Genomic DNA, 19,596 nt, shown 5'->3' on the forward strand with positions numbered 1-19,596 from the left:
GTCACACCTACGCAGCTGTCAACATACAGATATATGGTTTAAAAAAGCAACTCTTCATGCACATTTGGCTAAATGCTGAAGGGTTCTTCAGCGTAGCCAGAAAAAACTGAGCATAGCACACCGGTTTCCCAACCGCAGTGTCACTGTTTTCAAAATATTTTTAATCGCTGTATTAGTCTTTAATTTCCCCCTTTAATTTAGCATGCAGAGCCCCTCTCAGCGGGGCTACCCTCAGAGGAGGAAAGGGCGTAGCTCTGTGGGAGAGACTCTGCTTTGCATGCAGAAGGTGCCAGATTCGATCCTCGGTGGCATTCCAGGTAGGAATGGAAAAATTCCTGCCTCAACCCCTGGAGAGCCGCTACTGCCAGTCAGCGCAGACAATACTGGGCGAGATGAACCAAGGGTCTCACTCAGTATATTCCGATGATCCTCTGCAAAGGTCTCCAATCCTTTTCAGACATGCCTCTGAAACCGCAGCATCCCACTGGCCCATCAAGCCTGGAATTATCTACTCTGGCTGCTGGCAGTTCTCTTTCCCATCTCCCGCCACCCGGGAGCTTTTACCTGGAGATGCCAGGGACTGACCCTGTGGCCTTCTGCTTGCAAAGCTCTCATGATGGAGCTATGGCCCCTTCCCTCCTTTTGGAAGACATTTAAGCCACCTGGTGGCACACACTTCATGGCACAGAGCCATGCCAGGACAGCAGTTAAGCGAATTGCTTTGTGGGTTTTTATTCTCGAAACACTGGACCTGTTTTCCTGCCCCATCCAACAGATCCTCCATGACCTATCCAGTGTGCAAACGCTGCTAAGTGCGTTTTACTTGCAGCTATTATTTGGTAAGTGCAACCACAATGATGGTGAGATTAAACATTTGTTTTCAAGGAGAAGCCATTCGTGCCAGCTCCCTCGTTTCAGAAGCTGGGGGGGGCATCTCAGGCAACACTCCTTGATGTGAAAAAAGGTGTTATAAGGATACGAAAGTGTCCACTTTTCATCTTGAGAAAGGCTGGTGAGACTGCAGCCCCATGCCTGGTAGGATCTGCACTGTTGTCTCCATGGCTTACAGGCCAGCTTCGAGGCTCCCGCAGAAACCAAGAAATCGGATCTCTCTCAGACCTTGTGCACGAGGCAAAAGAAGAGAGCACTCCACGCATGTCTGCAGCTCCTAGTCTATTTGAACTCAGTGTTTGATTGCCCACTCAGGACGCGTATTCCAGTCGGTTATCAAAGGAAGCAAATGGAAGCGGAGCCATTGTCTCCAGCTTGGCAGGCCGACAGGCCGTGGGCTCCCATGCCTTTAACTGGAGGAAGCAAGCAGCTACCGAGCCTCAAGCCAGCCGCCCCAGTAAATCTCCTGTTTGTCTTGGAAACGGCCCAAGCAGGACTGTCTGATGCGGGGAGGGCGCCGGACTGAGAAAGGCAAGAGGGGGACAAAAGTTCTGGTCGGTCAGACGTGGGGCGGGGGGAGACAAAGGAAAGAATCTGAGGACTCAGCCAAAGTTTTCCTTGAGTGACTACATCTGGTGGAAGGCCTGCTGGCTCCTCGGGTCAGGGCTGCATCAGAACCATCTGGGACATTTTGGAAAATCTCGACTCCCGTTCCTTTTCCATGGCTTTCCAAACCTTAAACATGGCTACCTGCTGGACTCTGAAGACTGAACCAGAAGACAATGGCTTGGCTACTGCAGCAGACCAAACAGGCCCTTGGCCCAGTATTCTGTCTCCAACAGACACCAGCCCAGTGCCTTTGGGGACTACACAAAGTGGGCATGACACTGTTTGGCCACCCCTCCTGTTTTCACCCAGCATCTGATAATGAAAGGTAACTGGCCTCTAAATATGGAGGCTCTAATTCAAGCTATTGTGCCTAATAACAGCCTCTTTGAGACCTTTCCTCCCATCCACTGGAACTCCATAATAGGATCACTTTACTCTTCCTCTTGTGGCCAAACCTCTGTCAGTTTATTTTATGACAGAACCACAAATATTCTATATAGATTTCTCCACCACCCCATTCCTCACAGTAACTGTTTAATTCACTGTAGGTAGTCATTTTTTGACCCTGAGCAATATGCTAGGAGCGGCAGAAAACACAACAGCACCCAAACCCCACTGGAGCAGGGCTGAGCCAAGACAACTGGATAGCTGAGGCAGGAAATCCAGAACGGTGCTCCCCGGCCGCAAAAAACTAAAAATAGAATAATGCAAGTATGTTAAATCACTGACAATGTGCCAGCTTTTAATAGCACCCAAAATACTCTGCCTCCCTGGACAGCTATTCCTGTATAGTGCCCAAGAAACCCAATCTATATGAACCCTGAAATCTGCCCTTCCCACCTGCTGTAGTGTTTCCTCCCCTCTGCCCCTTCTTAAACAAAAAAACCCTGGGGTGCGTACTTATCCAAAACATTTTACATTCCTCTCTAGCCCGGTGCCTTAAAAGGTGAGCCCTGTTCGAGTTCTTCATTCGATGCGCTCAAGTGACCTAATGCAGGGAATCTCGCCTTGTCTTTTCCCACAAGCCCAGAGTGAGAACATCATGAAAGCTGAACTTTAGCCTCTGCTGGGGGCCGGCCGTGCGGGAGCGGGGAGGAGGCAGCTACTCCCTGGAGGCTCCAGGGCTGAAAAATATCGCCTGGCTGCAGCAAAAAGGTCACTGGCTCCTGAGGAGCCACGTCTCCTGTTTCCTTCAGCTTCCCCTCCCCTCCCCTCCCCTCCCCAAGCCAAACCGTTTGAGGCATTTCTTACGCTTGCACACCCCACCCTGCTTCTCAGAAATGCAGGAAGGAAGGAACTGGGGGCATGGTGTTGTTGCTTTTAAAGCCCACAAACATGCACAAACACACACGGTCTTTCTGCAGGTATGTGCTGTGGGTATCTATAGGACATGTATGTATTTGAGCTGCCACTCAGCTCAAGAGACCCTGGTCAACAGAGAGGGCGAATTTTGGCCAATGGGCCATGAAACCTGCAGGCGAGTCAAACACGCATGCTGCCGCAACCCTCACTTTCAGGGGATGTGCGCTGGTTTGGGAGCAGGCATCGCCCCCACAGAGCAAACACCTCTGTGCCGGACTTGCCATCTGCAGCCTTTGGAAGTCTGTGGGCAAAGAATGGTATCGCTTTGGAAAGCAGCTGCCGCCGCCTGATTAACTGGGGAAGCTTTAAGCCAGTGCTGCGCACAGAGGAGAACCCCCTGGGCCTTTGTGTATCAGCACGCTCAGCTTCTGCAGCTTGGGCTGGGGCTCCAATCCATGGAATGCTGTGCTTTGCTGGATGGGAGAGTTCTGCAGGGTCACCACATTTTTTTTAGAAAGCAAAGAGGGCCTGAAGAGTGGAGAGACACAAGCAGCAGGTAACGGTCTGAAAAGGCAGAAACCTCACCATCAAAGCCATCCCTCGGGTAGCCACCTGCAAGCATCCCTCCGTGGTGAACGCCGGAAGCGGCTGCTCGGTTCTGAAAGGAGAGGAAAGGACATCATTCACCTCAGGTGCTGCATCTCACAGGGATGTGAACACAGCCCTGGCTGGGTCATAGCAAGGGTCCCCCTCTCCCTCATCACTCACGCTGGCACTGGGGACCTTCCCAAGGGTATCGTGGGAAGCAGATCCAGGACAGGCAGAAGAAAGGGCTTTTCCAGAGCAGCAGAGCCCATTCAGCTCACTGCCATGTGATGGGGCCATGCCCATGGACCGAGATAGCTTTGAAATGGGATAAGACACGTTTATGGTGGTGGTAGTGGTTTCTCAGTGGCTCCTAGCCACAATGACTAAAGGCAGACTCCTATGCAGGCTTGGACAGAAAAACAGTCTTACAACTCCCAGCATGCCCTGGAAGTTGTCAGACTTTTTTCTGTCTAAGCATGCATAGGATTGCGCCCTAAATAACTCTTGGGCGGGGGAGACAGAGCTCAGTGTCAGAGCCCCTGCATGGGACGCAGGAGGTCCCAGCTTCAATCCCTGCTGCCAGGGGAAAGGGAAGACCCTTCCCAGCTGAGACCCGGGGGGGGGGGCGCTGCCGCTCAAGAGCAGACAACACTGGGCCAGATGGACCAATTGTCTCCCTTGCTCTGAAGCAGCTCCCTTGAAGGGGACAGGAAGTAAAAATGGAACTTCCACATTCAGAGGCCACAGAAGACCAGTTCCTGGGGAGAAGCAGCACTGGGGGCAAGAGGGGGGAGATAATGCCTTCACAGCCCATGTCTAGGTTTCCCAGAGGCATCTGATGGGCTGCGAGGGGAAGCAGAAGGCTGGCCTAGAGGACCTTTGGACCTGACCCAATGGGGCTTCTGCATCCTATTAGCCACAAGAGTGAGGAACCGAGCCTCCATGGTCTGGAGCAATCTACCTCAGAGTATTATTGGATGCTGGGGGCATAACACATGCAGCACCCTTGCCTTCACACCCTGCCTGTGGGCTTCCCCTTGGGGCACCTGGGTGGCCATCATGGGGAGCCGGAGGCTGGACAAGAAGGAGCCACCTTGGCCCAGCCCAACCACAGGGCTCCTGGTCCCTTCCAATCTCCATCTTGTGTTTTTCATTTATTTGTTTTTAGGCTATGGCCTAATTAAGATTTAGTTCATCTGGACTTTGCTGCCTCAAAATTCAATCACTCGCTCAACTGGTGCCCTGGGGACAGGATGGGAATGAGGTCCGGCTGCTCAGCACCCATTTCTCAGTTGCCTGGGGATGCCCATTTCTCAGTTGTCTGGGGGCGCACAGTAGGACGGCTGCCTGGCACTTAGCAACTACCAGCAGGGGAAGCCTTGCCCCCCTCTTGCTGGCCTCCAAGAAGCAGAACTCCAGCCTGGACTGAGGACTTTTGGGCTGATCCAGCAAAGCTGTCCTTGCACTTCTAACGGTGCTGCGCCTCTTTTGCCCGCCACCCTTCTGGTTTTCCCAAGAGGCTCCCTCTGTCCCTTGGCACACCCGCTTGGGAACTGCAGAGCGGAGCAAAGAAACAAGAGGCCGCCGGCAGCCTGCCAAGGGAAAGGATGCTTCTCTGTGTCCAAGGCAGCTGCTCCATGCTCTTTGTGAGCAGAGGAGAGGGACACAGCGCTGGCCCACGGACTCCTGGACCAGCCCCACTGTCTAGGAAAGAGGCAGGCAGAGGGGGCGTGAGCAAGTCTGGGGCCCCCTCTGCTGGCAGGCCCGGCCCTCTGGCCTCTTCCCTCTCTGGGAAAGTCTACGTGTTGCTTGGGTCCAGCGAGAGCAGAGAGGCCAGTGCTGGGAAAGCCTCCCTGTCATCCCAGCCGTGTGGGGACGCGCTGCGGTTCCTCTTATTGGGATGAGGGACAGGCACCGTGTGTGTTCACAGGCACTTCCTCCCTGGGCCCTGGCTTCTAGAACAGGCTCTAGGCACCAAACCAGTCTTGTTGGAAACTGCCTTGGAGGCCCATCCAACTGGCACTGGCTCTCTTCTCATCAGCTGCTACCCAATCCTTTTTTTAAAACAGGAGTTGCTAGGGACAGAACCTGAGACCTTCTGCGCACAAGGTATGTGCTTCACCACTGAGCTATCCCCCACCTTCTCAAATGAAATTTCCATCATTTTCTGTGCAAAGCAAGTTTCTAGCCCTCACTGCTGCAGATATAAGCTTTAGAGCTGGCACATTTCGGGTCGCGCTGTGGGCAAGCTGTTTTCCTCATACACAGCGGATACATTTGAGCCAAAGACCTACAAAAGCTCATTGACTTCAGGAGTCAGCCATGATCCTGAATGCACCTGATCCCCACAGAAAGCCCCCCTGCCCCTCGCTGCCATGGGACATTTTCTTGATCACTGTTCTGGGGATGGAGGGGAAAGAGGCAAGGATCTCTCCAGTCTTTTTTTGCCAGAAGAATTCTGGACCCCTGGCAACAAATGCAAATTGCAAAGTTGAAGGGGGAGGCCTATGGGGTAGAAAAGAACTGGATGGACAGCTAGAAAGTTTGTAATCTTCGCTTTCCGAGATCCTTCTCCCCTTGAGCTCCGCACGATCCCTCCCAATATGTGCGCAGCACTTTCCGATTCAGGAGTACTGCAGGAGAGAGGAGTGGAAATAGGCCCTGACTTCCCAGCCCAACCTACGCTTGCTCGCTGGGCAATCCCAAAGTACGGCCAACACACCAGATTTCCTGAATGCCACAAGGGGTCCAGTTTGGCTTCACCCAGTATGCCCAGAGATGCCGGATCTGTGCCGGTACATGACTGGGATGAAACATCCACATAATCAAGACCCAAAGAGGCCGGTGACATTTTAAAGGGGATTAGGCAGTGTGGCATAGTGCTTAGAGCAGCCTTTCCCCAAGCTGGTGTCCTCCAGATGTGTCAACTATGAGTCCCATCACCCCCAGCCACCACGGCCAATCGCATGATGGGAATTGTAGTCCTACACATCTGGAGGGCACCAGCTTGGAGAATCTTGGCCTAGAAAGTTGGCCAAGCTAGGGCTGGGGAGGCCCAGTTCGGGAGACTAAGCAGGTGGTCTCCCACCAATGGCTCCTGATCAGCCTAACCAACCTCACAGGGTTGTTGTGGGGATGTTGCCCTAAGCACCTTGGGACATGTGTAACAAACAAGCGGCCCTATCCCACCACTACCATAAAATGGTACTTTCCAGGCCATGATCCAAGAGTCCCAGAAGCCTAGACTAGCAACGGAAGAGAAGGTTCCCCAACAGAGCGGTGGCCCATTGCTTCTGACCCTCCTGGGCCCACGGGGGGGGGGGATGGTTGAGGCCTCACATGTACAGAGCGCCCACCCTCAGGAGTTTCCCCTCCCCTCTGCGAAGCCGAAGGAGCTCCTCAGCAGCCACAGGACGGGGGCGGCATGCAAGCTGGACAGCCAGGGCCGTGCACAAGCACAGGCCCTCGGGTGTCCTCAAGCGTCTCCGCCACCCATGCAGAGCTGCTTGGCAACATGGGCTTCTTACAGGGTCACCGCCCCCTCTTCGGCTTTCCCCTCCCCTCCTGTGCACAAGTTAAGCAAAAAAAGGACGTCTTTGCACAGATTCTTATGAATGGACAGGATTTACTGCTGCAAGAGGTGGCCACGGCCGCCGTTCAGATTGCCCTTAGAAATGGGATTAGAGAAATTCAAGGAGGAGGCAGAGGTGGCGGGGGGGGTCTCGTGGAGGCTCTGAGCCATGACAGCCACGTGGAGCCTCCCAGTTCAGGAGGAGACGCCTGGGCAGCGGGTGGCACTGGGCAAGAGCAGGACGGGGGCCCATAGAAGAGCCTTCCCTGCCTGGTGCCCTCCAAGGGTGTTGGACCCACTCCCACATTACAGGCATCATGGCCTGATGCCTCTGGAGGTCGCCAGGTTGGGGACGGAGGCCTCAGAATCACAGAATTGGAGGGGTTTCGGAGATCATCATCTCCCAAGGCAGAGTCCATTCCACTGTGGAACAGCTTCCCTGCCAGGACATTTCTCCTCCCGTTTAGCCGAAAACCTGCTCCCTGCACTTCAAAACAGCCCTCTCCCCTCCATGCCCAGCCTGGGGGCGTCCCAGCGGTGTCTGGCTGGCCCTCAGGGGAAGCGGGGTGCCGGGTGGAATAGGCTGCCATAGGTCTGATCCAGCCACAGGGGCCTTCTCAAGCAAAAATCCCTGCAGTTATGGAGGACATTTCTGGGAGCTGCTACACCTGAAAGCCTGCGGCTCCCAGATCCACCATCGAACCAGGCAGCCTCCTCGTGTGGAAATGGGGAGCAGCCTGGGGCTTTTGGAACTCGGGGTCCCGACTGCAGAAGGAGATCGGGGGGGCTTCCCCCTCCTCCAGCCCCTCTCCCAACAGCTGCCAGACAGGCAGAAGGGCTTCAGGGCCCCCACAGTGAAGCCTCCTGTCCTCCCTCCAGGCCATTGTGTCAAACACAAAGGTGCTCCAAGGGGCACCAAACAGCATCGGAAGCCAAGCCAGGCAACGGCCACAAGACAGCCCTGCCTCCCCCAGGAGCGCCCACTCTGTTCCCAAGCAGTCTGGGGATCTCTGCTGCCCCTTTTTTGGGGCAGGGGGATGAGCACAGCACAGACTGGACATGAAGGTTCGGCAAAGGTTGTGCTGCTTGAGCACCAGCAAAAGGAAACATAGGTCTGCAATTTATACCAAATGATTGGCCTGCTAAGAGCTCTGGGACCAAGCAGGGTGCACTGCAGCCATCCCCCAATCCTGCCCCTTAGCATGGAGCGAGCTCTGCCCCTCTCCCTTCAAATCCTTCCTCAAAGCCCACCTTCTCCACAAAGGCCAGACCCCCGCCTCAAATCTTCCAAATGCAATCAGGTTGACAACTGATTTTCTGCTGAAAAACGCTGACACCGTGCATCTCTGAGCATGGGCAGGGTGCTTGTATGTTATGTGAAAGCCTAAGAGCATGCAGCTGCATTTGCGGACATTCTCCCTTCGTGCCACTTGCCTCTCCATGCACATGGAGAAAGAGTAAAGTACTAGTTATTTGGGGGGTGCTACAGCAACTGCAACCAGCCTTCAGGCCAACTTAGTCCTTAGAGCCCATGTGAGTGTGAGGTCAAAATGCTTCCCCTTGGCAGAGGGACAACTTGCCAAATGGGCAAATGCAGCGTTGGCATGAAAACACTCTGGACAACTGGCCTCAACTGGACAGTCAGTTGTACAGGAAATACACCCCCCAAAGGGGAGGGAGAGAACGAGACATAATATTCACATGCGTCTTCTTTCATGAAGGAAAAGGCACTCTGCACAACTCAGAGGTCATTCCCACAGAAATGACTCCCCCCACCCCCAACTGGACATACTTGGGGGCTCCAGGGCTGGAAGGGCTATGGCAACAGGGAAAACAGGACCTGCAGAATTTCCTCCTAGTGCCTTTCTGACTTGCTAGTGCCATGTTAAAGGCAGAACCGCCTTGGTTGGTGGGGGGGGGGGTGTCATCTTTGTAAACCTATTTTTTGGGACAGTGGATGCTCTGAAAGTAATTATAAATGCATGCAACTGTAAGATACTTAAAGGCACCTTTGAATTTGGAGAGGGAGAAACGGATCGCACTCTTCCCTCCCTGCAATGCTCAGCAGTTGTCTCGCTCTTTCTGCTGTGCAGGCCAGAAATTTGGCAGCTCTTTGTGTTGTGCGCTGGGGGGGGGTGCTTGTGTGTGGAGGGGAGAGACCCACCAGCCAGTTTGAAATGTTTTGCATTTTTAAAGTCTGGCCTAATAAAGATTCCAGACTCGTCTCCCCAGAGTGCCCCGGGATGCCATGGCGGCCTTGTTAAGAGCCGTTCCAGGAGTTGGCCAAAAGCTCCTTTTCCCCATCTGCATTGTTCAATGATTGGCTGTGCGTAATGGGGGGGGGGGAGATGTGAGGGGGGAACAAGGATGGAAGCAGAAACGCTTTGGAGGGGGAAGAGACAGCAAAGTGTGCGTGGGGGGAGGGGATTTTGTGGTTAGGTTCACAAGCCTCCTTTGCTACAAAACTCTGGCCACTGTGTGTCCTGGGTTTGACATTACTTCGTTGTTCACCCCCCACACACACACACACCAGTGCTTTCCATGCACGCACAAGTGCAAGCACACATGGAGCAGACTTGGGAGACTTTGAGCAGTTCTGTCATTGCTCTCATGGTGACTGACTGGCCGCGGCAAGGCTGAGGCAGCGCCCCCCCACCCCCCACCTTGCAATTAGGCAGAGTTTTGGAGTCCAGTTAAGGAGCAGCAAATTGCTAATTCTCTAGCCGTCCGGGTAGGGGTGTGTGTGTGTGTGTAAATTGCATTTGGATTTTCTGCCTGAAGCACCAAACTGACTTGGACCAGGCCCATCTCTGGGACTAAGAAGGAGGAGAAAGGAAAACAATGGCACACGTGGACACCCAGACACACGCCCTGCTTTGCCTCATTCAGGGTCGCACATGCGCCATGATCCTGTCAGGAGACCAAAAAACCTCACCAATACACCACCGAATGTGGTCCAGGCTGCAGAATTCAGCTTGCTGAGAATAAAACACACACACAAAACCAAGTTTCTAGCCCGTCACGGTGCAAAGGTGTGCTGCTGAATTCTCAGGAGCCAGAAAATCAGGGGGGGGGGGGCTGAATAAGGGCAGAGTGCCCTCCCATGACCAGGACAAAGCAGAAGGAGTGATGCCAGTTTGCTCCCTTTGCATCACTGGCACAGGTTGCAGAATTTAGCACATTTGAAAAACCTTTTAAACACAAAGTACATAAAGGCTCAAGCGTATCACTCAAGGCTCTGCCAGGTCAAAAGTAGGCAGCCTTGTAAATGCACACACATATATAATCTGTGGGTGTTTGGAAGCTATAAAAAGTTTTTGCAGGGGCATGTTTGGGGTGTATGTCTTTGTCTGTGTGAGTGCTGTAGCATTGGGGAGGGGGGGAGCAGAAGTGCCAAGACACTCGTCCTGGGGCTGCTGAGCGAGTGAAATCCATGACCCGTTTGTCTGTGGTGATGATTCTGCGGTGGCACCGGGCTGTTTGCCGGTCCTTCTGGGCTCGCTTTTGGTGTCAGGCCTGCATTTGGGTCAGGCTTGTTAATCTGGTACTAAAACACTACAACACATAAACACCATTAAAATCACAACTCTAAAATTACAAACAACATAAAATACAATGCAAGAAGAAAGCCAGACTATGAAGCACATGGTCTTCGATGTCTATACACTAATGCCCAGGGTATGGGAAACAAAAAGAACGAACTTGAACTCTTAATTGTTCATTGTTGTTCAGTCATTCAGTCATGTCCGACTCTTCGTGACCCCATGGACCATAGCACGCCAGGCCTTCCTGTCCTGTGCTCTCTCCCGGAGTGTGCTCAAGTTCATATTCATTGCATCGGTGATGCTATCCAGCCTTCTCATTCTCTGCCGTCCCCTTCTCCTTTTGCCTTCAGTCTTTCCCAGCATCAGGGTCTTTTCCAGGGAGTTTTCTCTTCGCATTAGGTGGCCAAAATATTTCAGCTTCTGCTTCAGTATCTGTCCTTCCAATGAGCAGTCAGGGTTGATTTCCTTTAGGATGGACTGATTTGACCTCCTTGCAGTCCAGGGGACTCGTAAGAGTCTTCTCCAGCGCCACAGTTCGAAAGCATCGATTCTTCGGCGCTCAGCCTTCCTTATAGTCCAGCTCTCACAGCCATACATTACTACTGGGAAAACCATAGCTTTGATTAGACGGACCTTTGTCGGCAAGGTGATGTCTCTGCTTCTTACTATGCTGTCTAGGTTGGCCATAGCTTTCCTCCCAAGGAGCAAGCCGCTTTTAATTTCATGGCTACAGTCACCGTCTGCGGTGATCTTGGAGCCCAAGAAAGTAAAATCTGTCACTGCTTCCATTTCTTCCCCTTCTATATGCCAGGAAGTGATGGGGCCAAATGCCATGATCTTCGTTTTCTTAATGTTGAGTTTCAAACCAGCTTTTGCACTCTCCTCTTTCACCCTCAACAAGAGGCTCTTTAGATCCTCTTCGCTTTCTGCCATTAGGGTGGTATCGTCTGCGTATCTGAGGTTGTTGATAATTCTCCCGGCAATCTTAATTCCAACCTCTGATTCATCCAACCCCGCATTTCTCATGATGTACTCTGCATATAAGTTAAATAAGCAGGGCGACAATATGCAGCCTTGTCGTACTCCTTTCCCAATTTTGAACCACTCGGTTTTTCCATGTCTGGTTCTTACTGTTGCTTCTTGACCCTCGTACAGGTTTCTCAGGAGACAGGTAAGGTGGTCTGGTACTCCCATCACTTTAAGAATTTGCCACAGTTTGTTGTGATCCACACAATCAAAGGCTTTAGCACTGTCAATGAAGCAGAAATAGACGTTTTTCTGGAATTCTCTTGCATTCTCCATGATGCAGCGAATGTTGGCGATTTGATCTCTAGTTCCTCTGCCTCTTCAAAACCCAGCTTGTACTTCCGGTAGTTCTCTGTTCGCATACTGCTGAAGCCCAGCTTGTAGGATTTTGAGCAACACCTTGCTGGCATGTGAAATGAGTGCAATTGTGCGGTAGTTTGAACACTCTTTGGCGTTGCCCTTCTTTGGAATTGGAATGTAAACTGACCTTTTCCAGTCTTGCGGCCATTGCTGAGTGTTCCAAATTTGTTGGCATATTGAGTGCAGCACTTTAACAGCATCATCTTTTAGGATTTTAAATAGCTCAGCTGGAATACTGCCCTCTCCGCTAGCTTTGTTGTTAGTAATGCTTCCTAAGGCCCACTTGACTTCACTCTCAAGGATGTCCGGCTCAAGTTCAGTGACCGCACTATCATGGCTATCAGGGACATTCAGCTCTTTCCTGTATAGTTCTTCTGTGTATGCTTTCCACCTCTTCTTAATCTCATCTGCTTCTGTTAGGTCCCTGCCTTCTTTGTCCTTTATCATGCCCGTCTTTGCACAAAACGTTCCCTTGAGATCTCCGATTTTCTTGAAGAGATCTCTAGTCTTTCCCATTCTGTTGCTTTCCTCGATTTCTTTGCATTGTTCATTTAAGAAGGCCTTCTTGTCTCTCCTTGCTGTTCTCTGGAACTCTGCATTCAGTTGGATACATCTTCCCCTTTCTCCCTTGCTTTTTGCTTCCCTTCTTTCCTCAGCTACTTGTAAAGCCTCATCAGACAGCCACTTGGCTTTCTTGCATTTCTTTTTCTTTGGGATGGATTGAGTTGCTGCCTCCTGAACAATGTTACGGACCTCCGTCCATAGGTCCTCAGGCACTCTGTCTATCAGGTCTAATCCCTGAAATCTATTCCTCACCTCCACTGTATATTCATAAGGGATATGATTTAGGTCATACCTGAATGGTTTAGTGGTTTTCCCTACGTTCTTCAATTTAAGCTGAAATTTTGCAACAAGAAGCTCATGATCTGAGCCACAGTCAGCTCCAGGTCTTGTTTTTACTGACTGTATAGAGCTTCTCCATCTTTGGCTGCAAAGGACATAATCAATCTGATTTCGATATTGACCATCTGGTGATGTCCATGTATAGAGTCGTCTCTTGTGCTGTTGGAAAAGAGTGTTTGCTATGATCAGCGTGTTCTCTTGGCAAAACTCTATTAGCTTTTGTCCTGCTTCATTTTGTACACCAAGGCCATGCTTGCCTGTTATCCCGGTGATTTCTTGACTTCCTACTTTAGCATTCCAATCCCCTATGATGAAGAGGACATCTTGTTTTGGTGTTAGTTCTACAAGGTGTTGTACGTCTTCATAGAACAGATCAACCTCAGCTTCTTCGGCATCAGTGGTTGGGGCACAGAGTTGAATTACTGTGATATTGAATGGTTTGCCTTGGATTCGTATTGAGATCATTCTATCATTTTTGAGATTGTACTCCAGTACTGCTTTTCCCACCCTTTTGTTGACTATGAGTGCTACTCCATTTCTTCTAAGGGATTCTTGCCCACAGTAGTAGATATGATAGTCACCTGAATTAAATTCGCCCATGCCTGTCCATTTTAGTTCGCTGATTCCCAAGATGTCGATGTTCAATCTTGCCATCTCATGTTTGACCACCTCCAGCTTACCTTGATTCATTGATCTGACATTCCAGGTTTCTAAACAATATTGTTCTTTACAGCATCGGATTTTCTTTTCACCACCAGACACATCCACAGCTGAGTGACCTTTCGGCTTTGGCCCAGCCGCTTCACTCTTTCTGGCGCTACTTGGAAATACCCTCTGCTCTTCCCCAGTAGTATATTGGATACCTTCCGACCTGAGGGTCTCATCTTCCGGCGTCATATCTTTTAGCCTTGTGATACGTTCCATGGGGTTTTCTTGGCAAGAATACTGGAGTGGGTTGCCATTTCCTTCTCCAGTGGACCACATTTTGTCAGAACTCTCTGCCATGACCTATCCGTCTTGGGTGGCCCTGCACGGCACAGCTTATGGCTTCACTGAGTTACGCAAGCCCCTTCGCCACAACAAGGCAGTGATCCATGAAGGGGGAACTCTTAATACAGGAGGGAAATTATGACTTGATAGGTATAACTGAGACTTGGTGGGATAACTCCCACGACTGGAATACAGCAATTGAAGGACATAACTTGTTCAAAAAGAACAGGAGGAACAGAAAGGGAGGTGGGGTTGCACTGTATGTGAAAAATACATATCTCTGCACAGAAATACAGGAGGAGGAGCTTGGTAGCCCCATCGAGAGCATCTGGATCAAAATAAATGGAGCAAAGAATAAAAGGAACCTGGCGGTCAGAGTCTACTACCGGCCACCCAATCAAGGAGAAGACGAGGATGGAACTTTTGAAAAGCAAATCGCCAATGTTTCAAGGAAGCATGATGAAATAGTAATGGGGAACTTCAATTTCCCTGATATTTGTTGGGAGACAAATTCTGCAAAACATGGCCCCTCCAGGAAATTCCTGACTTGTGTGGCAGATAACGTCCTCCCAGAGAAAGTGGAGGAAGGAACTAGAGGATCGGCAATCCTTGACTTGATCTTAACCAACAGAGATGGCTTAGTGGATAAAATAGCAGTTACAGGAACTCTCGTGGAAAGTGACCATGTTATACTGGAGTTCTTGGTTCTAAAGGAAGCAAAAGCCGAGTGTAGCCAAACGCGTACCCTGGATTTTAGGAAAGCCAATTTTAAAAAACTCAGAACAATGATCAGTAAGGTCCCATGGCAAGCAACGCTAACGAGAAAAGGAGTCCAAGACAGGTGGGAGTTTTAAAAAAAGGAAATTCTAAAGGCACAATTACAAACAATTCCAACAAGAAAAAAGGGTGGAAGTCAAGAGAAGAAGCCAATGTGGCTTCACAACTAGCTTAGAGAAGACCTGAAAACAAAAAAGCACACATATAGGAAGTGGAAAGAAGGCCAAGTAACAAAGGAAGAGTACAGGCAGGTAGCCCAGAATTGCAGGGATGGCATCAGGGAGGCTAAAGCTGAGAACGAGCTGAGGTTAGCAAGGGATGCTAAAATCAACAAAAAGGCTTTCTTGAGATGTGTGCATAGTGAAAGAGGAAAGAAATGATGGTTCAGCTATGGCAATACGGATGGCAAAATGATAACAGATGACAAAGAAAAGGCAGAGGTGCTCAATTCCTACTTTGGCTCAGTCTTCTTCTTCAAAGAGGGTCTATGACCCCCCTGGCAAAGGTGAAGTACAGGCTGAAGGGGCAGGATTGCAGCTTGAGATCTATAGGCGTATGGTCAAGGAACACCTAATTACTTTGAATGAGTTCAAATCTCCAGGGCCAGATGAACTGCATCCTAGAGTAATAAAGGAACTGGCAGAAGAACTCTCAGAACCGCTGTCTATTCTCTTTGAGAAATCATGGAGGATGGGGGAAGCGCCAGATGACTGGAGGAGGGCTAATGTTGTCCCTATCTTCAACAAGGGTAAAAAGGAAGAACCTGGGAACTACAGACCAGTCAATCTGACATCAATCCCTGGGAAAAATTCTGGAGCAGATGATAAAGCAATCCATCTGGAAGCACCTTGAAAACAATGCAGTGATTACTTGAAGGCAACACGGATTTGTCAAGAACAAATCCTGCCAGATGAATCTGATCTCATTCCTTGATCAGGTAACCTCCCATGTGGACTGTGGGAATGCTGTGGACAAAGTATACCTCGACTTCAGCAAAGCTTTCGACAAAGTGCCCCATGATCTCCTGATGAGCAAACTAGCACAAAGTGGGCTAGATGAAACAACCATCAGGTGGATCCACAGTTGGCTACAGAACTGGACTCAAACAGTGCTTATCAATAGGATCTTCTCAAACTGGGGAGAGGTAACAAGTGGGGTACCACAGGGCTCAGTCCTGGGCCCAGTGCTCTTCCACATTTGTATTAATGACTTGGAGGAGGAGGTGCAGGGAATGCTGATCAAATTTGCAGATGACACAAAATTGGGCAGGATAGCTAATACCCTGCAAGACAGAAACAAAATTCAACGTGATCTTGATAGACTGGAGTGCTGGGCAGAAAACACCAGAATGACATTTAATAGGGATAAATGCCAAGTTCTCCACCTAGGAAAAAGAAACGAAATGCACAGTTACAAGATGGGGGATACGTGGCTCAGCAACACGACAAGCGAGAAGGATCTTGGAATTGTTGTTGATCACAAGCTGAATATGAGCCAACAATGTGATGTGGCTGCAAAAAAAGCAAATGCTCTTTTGGGCTGCATTAAGAGAAGCATAGCTTCCAAATCCTGGGAAGTACTAGTTCCCCTCTACTCAGCACTGGTTAGGCCTCATCTGGAGTACTGTGTCCAGTTCTGGGCACCACACTTTAAGAAGGATGCAGACAAACTGGAGAGGGTTCAGAGGAGGACAACAGAGATGATCAGGGGACTGGAAACAAAGCCCTCTGAAGAGAGACTGAAAGAACTGGGCATGTTTAGCCTAAAGAAGAGAAGACTGAGGGGAGATTAGATAGCGCTCTTCAAATGCTTGAAAGGCTGTCCCAGAGAGGAAGGCCAGGATCTCTTCTTGATCATCCCAGAGTGCAGGACACAGAATAATGGGCTCAAGTGACAGGAAGCCAGATTCTGGCTGAACGTCAGGAAAAACATCCCGACTGTTAGAGCAATACGACAATGGAACCCATTCCCTAGGGACGTGGTGGGCTCTCCCACACTGGAGGCCTTCAAGATGAGGCTGGACAGCCACTTGTCAGGGATGCTTGTATTCCTCCATTGAGCAGGGGATTGGACCTGATGGTCTTATAGGCCCCTTCCAACCCTACTATTCTGTGATCACTAAAACAGATAAAACACTAGCCTATACTCCTGAAGTCTGTACAAATAAATAGATCTAAGGGACAGCCAAATCTCTACTGGAAGGGCATTCCACAGTCAAGGTGCCACCCCCAAGAAGGGTCTGCCATGTGTGAGATCATCAAGGGCACCAAAAGCAGAGCCTCCCTGAACAATCTTAAATTCCAGGTTGGATGGGACTGGGCAAGGCAGTCCTCCAAGTGGCTTTGGTTGTAGTCCAAAACATCTGGAGGGTACCAGGCTGGAACATTATGCAACCCCTCTAAAAGCTCCCACAATTCATAGGGAAACAGTAGTATCATCATCATCTGTCAGTGTGATCAATAAAAATGGTTCTCAACATACACTGTCACGGGGCAGCTAACTGGGAGGGCCTCTCCCCTGCAGAAGCCACTGGGGTGTGGGGGAAGGGCTTTCAACAACACCCCATGCCGGCAGTCCCCAGACACCGCTTTCAAGGGCATGTCAGATGCTCCCGCAATCCATAAGCTACAAATTGAAGAAATGCTCCGGGAGCCAGAATGACTTTCCGAGGATAGAAACAGCTGCAATCATAAAGGCAGCCAAACATTTTTCTGGCCGAGTGCTGAGGCTGCTCCCCCCGCCCCACTTTCTTTTTGTTAAAGAGCTTGACTTAAAACAAAATGAAAAAAACCTGTCTGGTACACAAATGGCCCCTAGCAGAAAAAATAAAAACGTGGTGTCTGGCTCGAAAAACCAGAGGCTGCTGGACATGCTGCCCAGGCAGACAGGATTCCCATGGATCTGGGCTGTTTTTTCCCCAGGACCCCCAAACAGTGCAATGCAGACGGGGCAGTTTTTTGGATTCCCAGCCGACACTCTTTGGCCTACATCTGTGATCCATTTAGCGTTCTTTGGGGGTTGCTGAGTGCAAAAAATAACCACACCCATAACCCAGGAATGGCTCCAGCGAATGCCAAGCTGTGGTATAAGCCCTTCACAACCCAGTGTGCATCAGTTGCTCATCCAGAAGGAGTCCGTCCCCCCACCCTGCATGCCGCTCTCTTTGGGGCCTGGCCAAAATGTTTCACAGATGACATTCAAAGGGGAAGGGGCTCCAAAGGGGGCAGCAGGCCAGCCCCCGTTTCCAGAGGCCCCACAGCACAGCTCGCGTGCTGCAAATCATGTCCCTGGGATACCATGAGCAGAGTAAGGGAGGGGCCACCACAAGAACATGCCTTGCCCAGCACACAGGTGAATCAAACAAGCAAGCCACAGCACATGCAACAGAAGAATTATCTGGGGGGGGGGGTGTATCTCTCGATGCCACGTTACAATTCTATTCTTCCCTCCCACCAATGGACAACAACCCTGTGAGATAGGTTAGACTGCAAGAAGGTGACCAGTCGAATGGAGCTGCATGGCTAAGTGGGAACTGAACCTGGGTCTCGTCTGATGCTTTAACCACTAGACCACGTGGGGGCTCTCTCTCTCTCTCCCTCCATCCCTCACGCACACATGCACAATCGTAGATGTACAAATCCTCAGACGTTAAGGCTGCAGTCCTATGCACACTGCCATGAGTAAGCACCCTTGAACTGAATAGGACTTACTTCTGAGTAACCACAAACAGGACAGGAGCTATAAGGATAACGGCCAGCTTGGTTCATGACTGAGCACAGGGGGAGGGAGGCAGCTTTGTTTTTAACTTGCATGTAATCTGTCCTGCTTCCTCTTCCTCTCTAGGATGTTACTGTTGTATATGATTGCATTTTGTTTCATTTGGCTGATCTCCCCCCTGTAGAATTTTATACTGAAAGGCAGGTTACAAATTCCCCAAACGAATAAACAAACAAAAAAAAATGTTTACATAGCGTTTTCCTTCAAAGCTCAAAGCACTGCACGTATGTCATTGCAGCGATCTTTGCAACAACCCTGTAAGGTAAGCCAATGTTATTAGCCCAATGTTGCCTTTTAGTCACATATATTGAGCTGGATCCAAAGGTGCCCTTCCATAGGCAAATCCTTTTGCCAGAGGGCTACTTTGACGAGGGAACCAGAGAAGGTGGATGAAAGCCAACAAACCCAACTCCGAGTTGGTAAATGGGGAGCCAGGCCAGGCCCAGCAGTGCCCAGTTGCTGGGCCCCAATGTTTATGTGCTGGGAGGGGATTAAAAACCTGTATTTCATGTTTTGGCCAGAGTGGGACAAAACCGAGCTTCATTTATCAGCACACAGAGGGTTCCCCAAGGGGCCATGAGCAAGTGTCCAGTGGGAGGCAGCTTCCCCTGCCAGGGCCGACAGGGTCCCCCACCATGCTTGGAAGCAGCTTGCAGGTATGTTCCATAATGAACTTTGAGCGCCGCATCGTTTTATGAGACCCCGTTAAACAGCCCAATTCCTACTTGATATGTTTCTTCTTTTATGATGTGAATGTTTGTCTCGTGTGTTCAGGAACCCCATTTCCCCCATCAAAAAAAACCTTTTGTCTGCTTGCCATCTCTGGACATAACAATGCACAGAACCTACAGTCGAAGCCTTGACCAGGTGCACGGGGCAGGGCGGGCCGGGGCACCTCTGGCTGATCTCGGGTCCTATAGCCTCTGTTCCTTTCAGCTCGTTCAGTCTCATCCTCTGTCACCTTTGGCCAGGCCTGTCTTAGCAAAGCTGATGTTACTAAAGCACCTCAGAGCACGTCCAGGGTGCCTTCCCTTCAGCACTGAGCAAACTGCAACCTGGTCTGCTGATGCTTAAAGCATTAAGGAGCCAGATTCGTTCCTGGGCCGACGGCAGGGCACCGACACAAGCCTCAAGCCAGCAACCCTCCTTCCAGAAAGGCACCAAAACCTGGACGCCTCCAGCACAGACCCAAGACGAGTCTCAGGGAGGCACTGCACTGCATGCGCCGAAACAGGGCCTTCAGCACCACTGCAGCTG

General features: G+C 50.5%; 1 protein-coding gene across 15 annotated transcripts in view; it reads right to left on the reverse strand.

The window, feature by feature from the left end:
- Positions 1 to 19,596, reverse strand: part of EXD3 (exonuclease 3'-5' domain containing 3) — a 193,064-nt gene that overhangs the window by 157,091 nt on the left and 16,377 nt on the right. For 13 of the 15 annotated variants that reach the window (XM_084820583.1, XM_084820581.1, XM_084820587.1 and 10 more), the window contains exon 3: positions 3,388 to 3,460. The exons of the other annotated variants lie outside the window; for them this stretch is intronic. In XM_084820583.1, the coding sequence (XP_084676709.1) occupies positions 3,388 to 3,460 (73 nt within the window). The remainder of the gene's footprint in view (positions 1 to 3,387; positions 3,461 to 19,596) is intronic. 15 annotated transcript variants of the gene reach the window in all.

This window comes from Heloderma suspectum, chromosome 14 (assembly GCF_057233095.1).
Source record: "Heloderma suspectum isolate Gila_16-S chromosome 14, 16-S_ref, whole genome shotgun sequence".
Taxonomy (NCBI): domain Eukaryota; kingdom Metazoa; phylum Chordata; class Lepidosauria; order Squamata; family Helodermatidae; genus Heloderma; species Heloderma suspectum.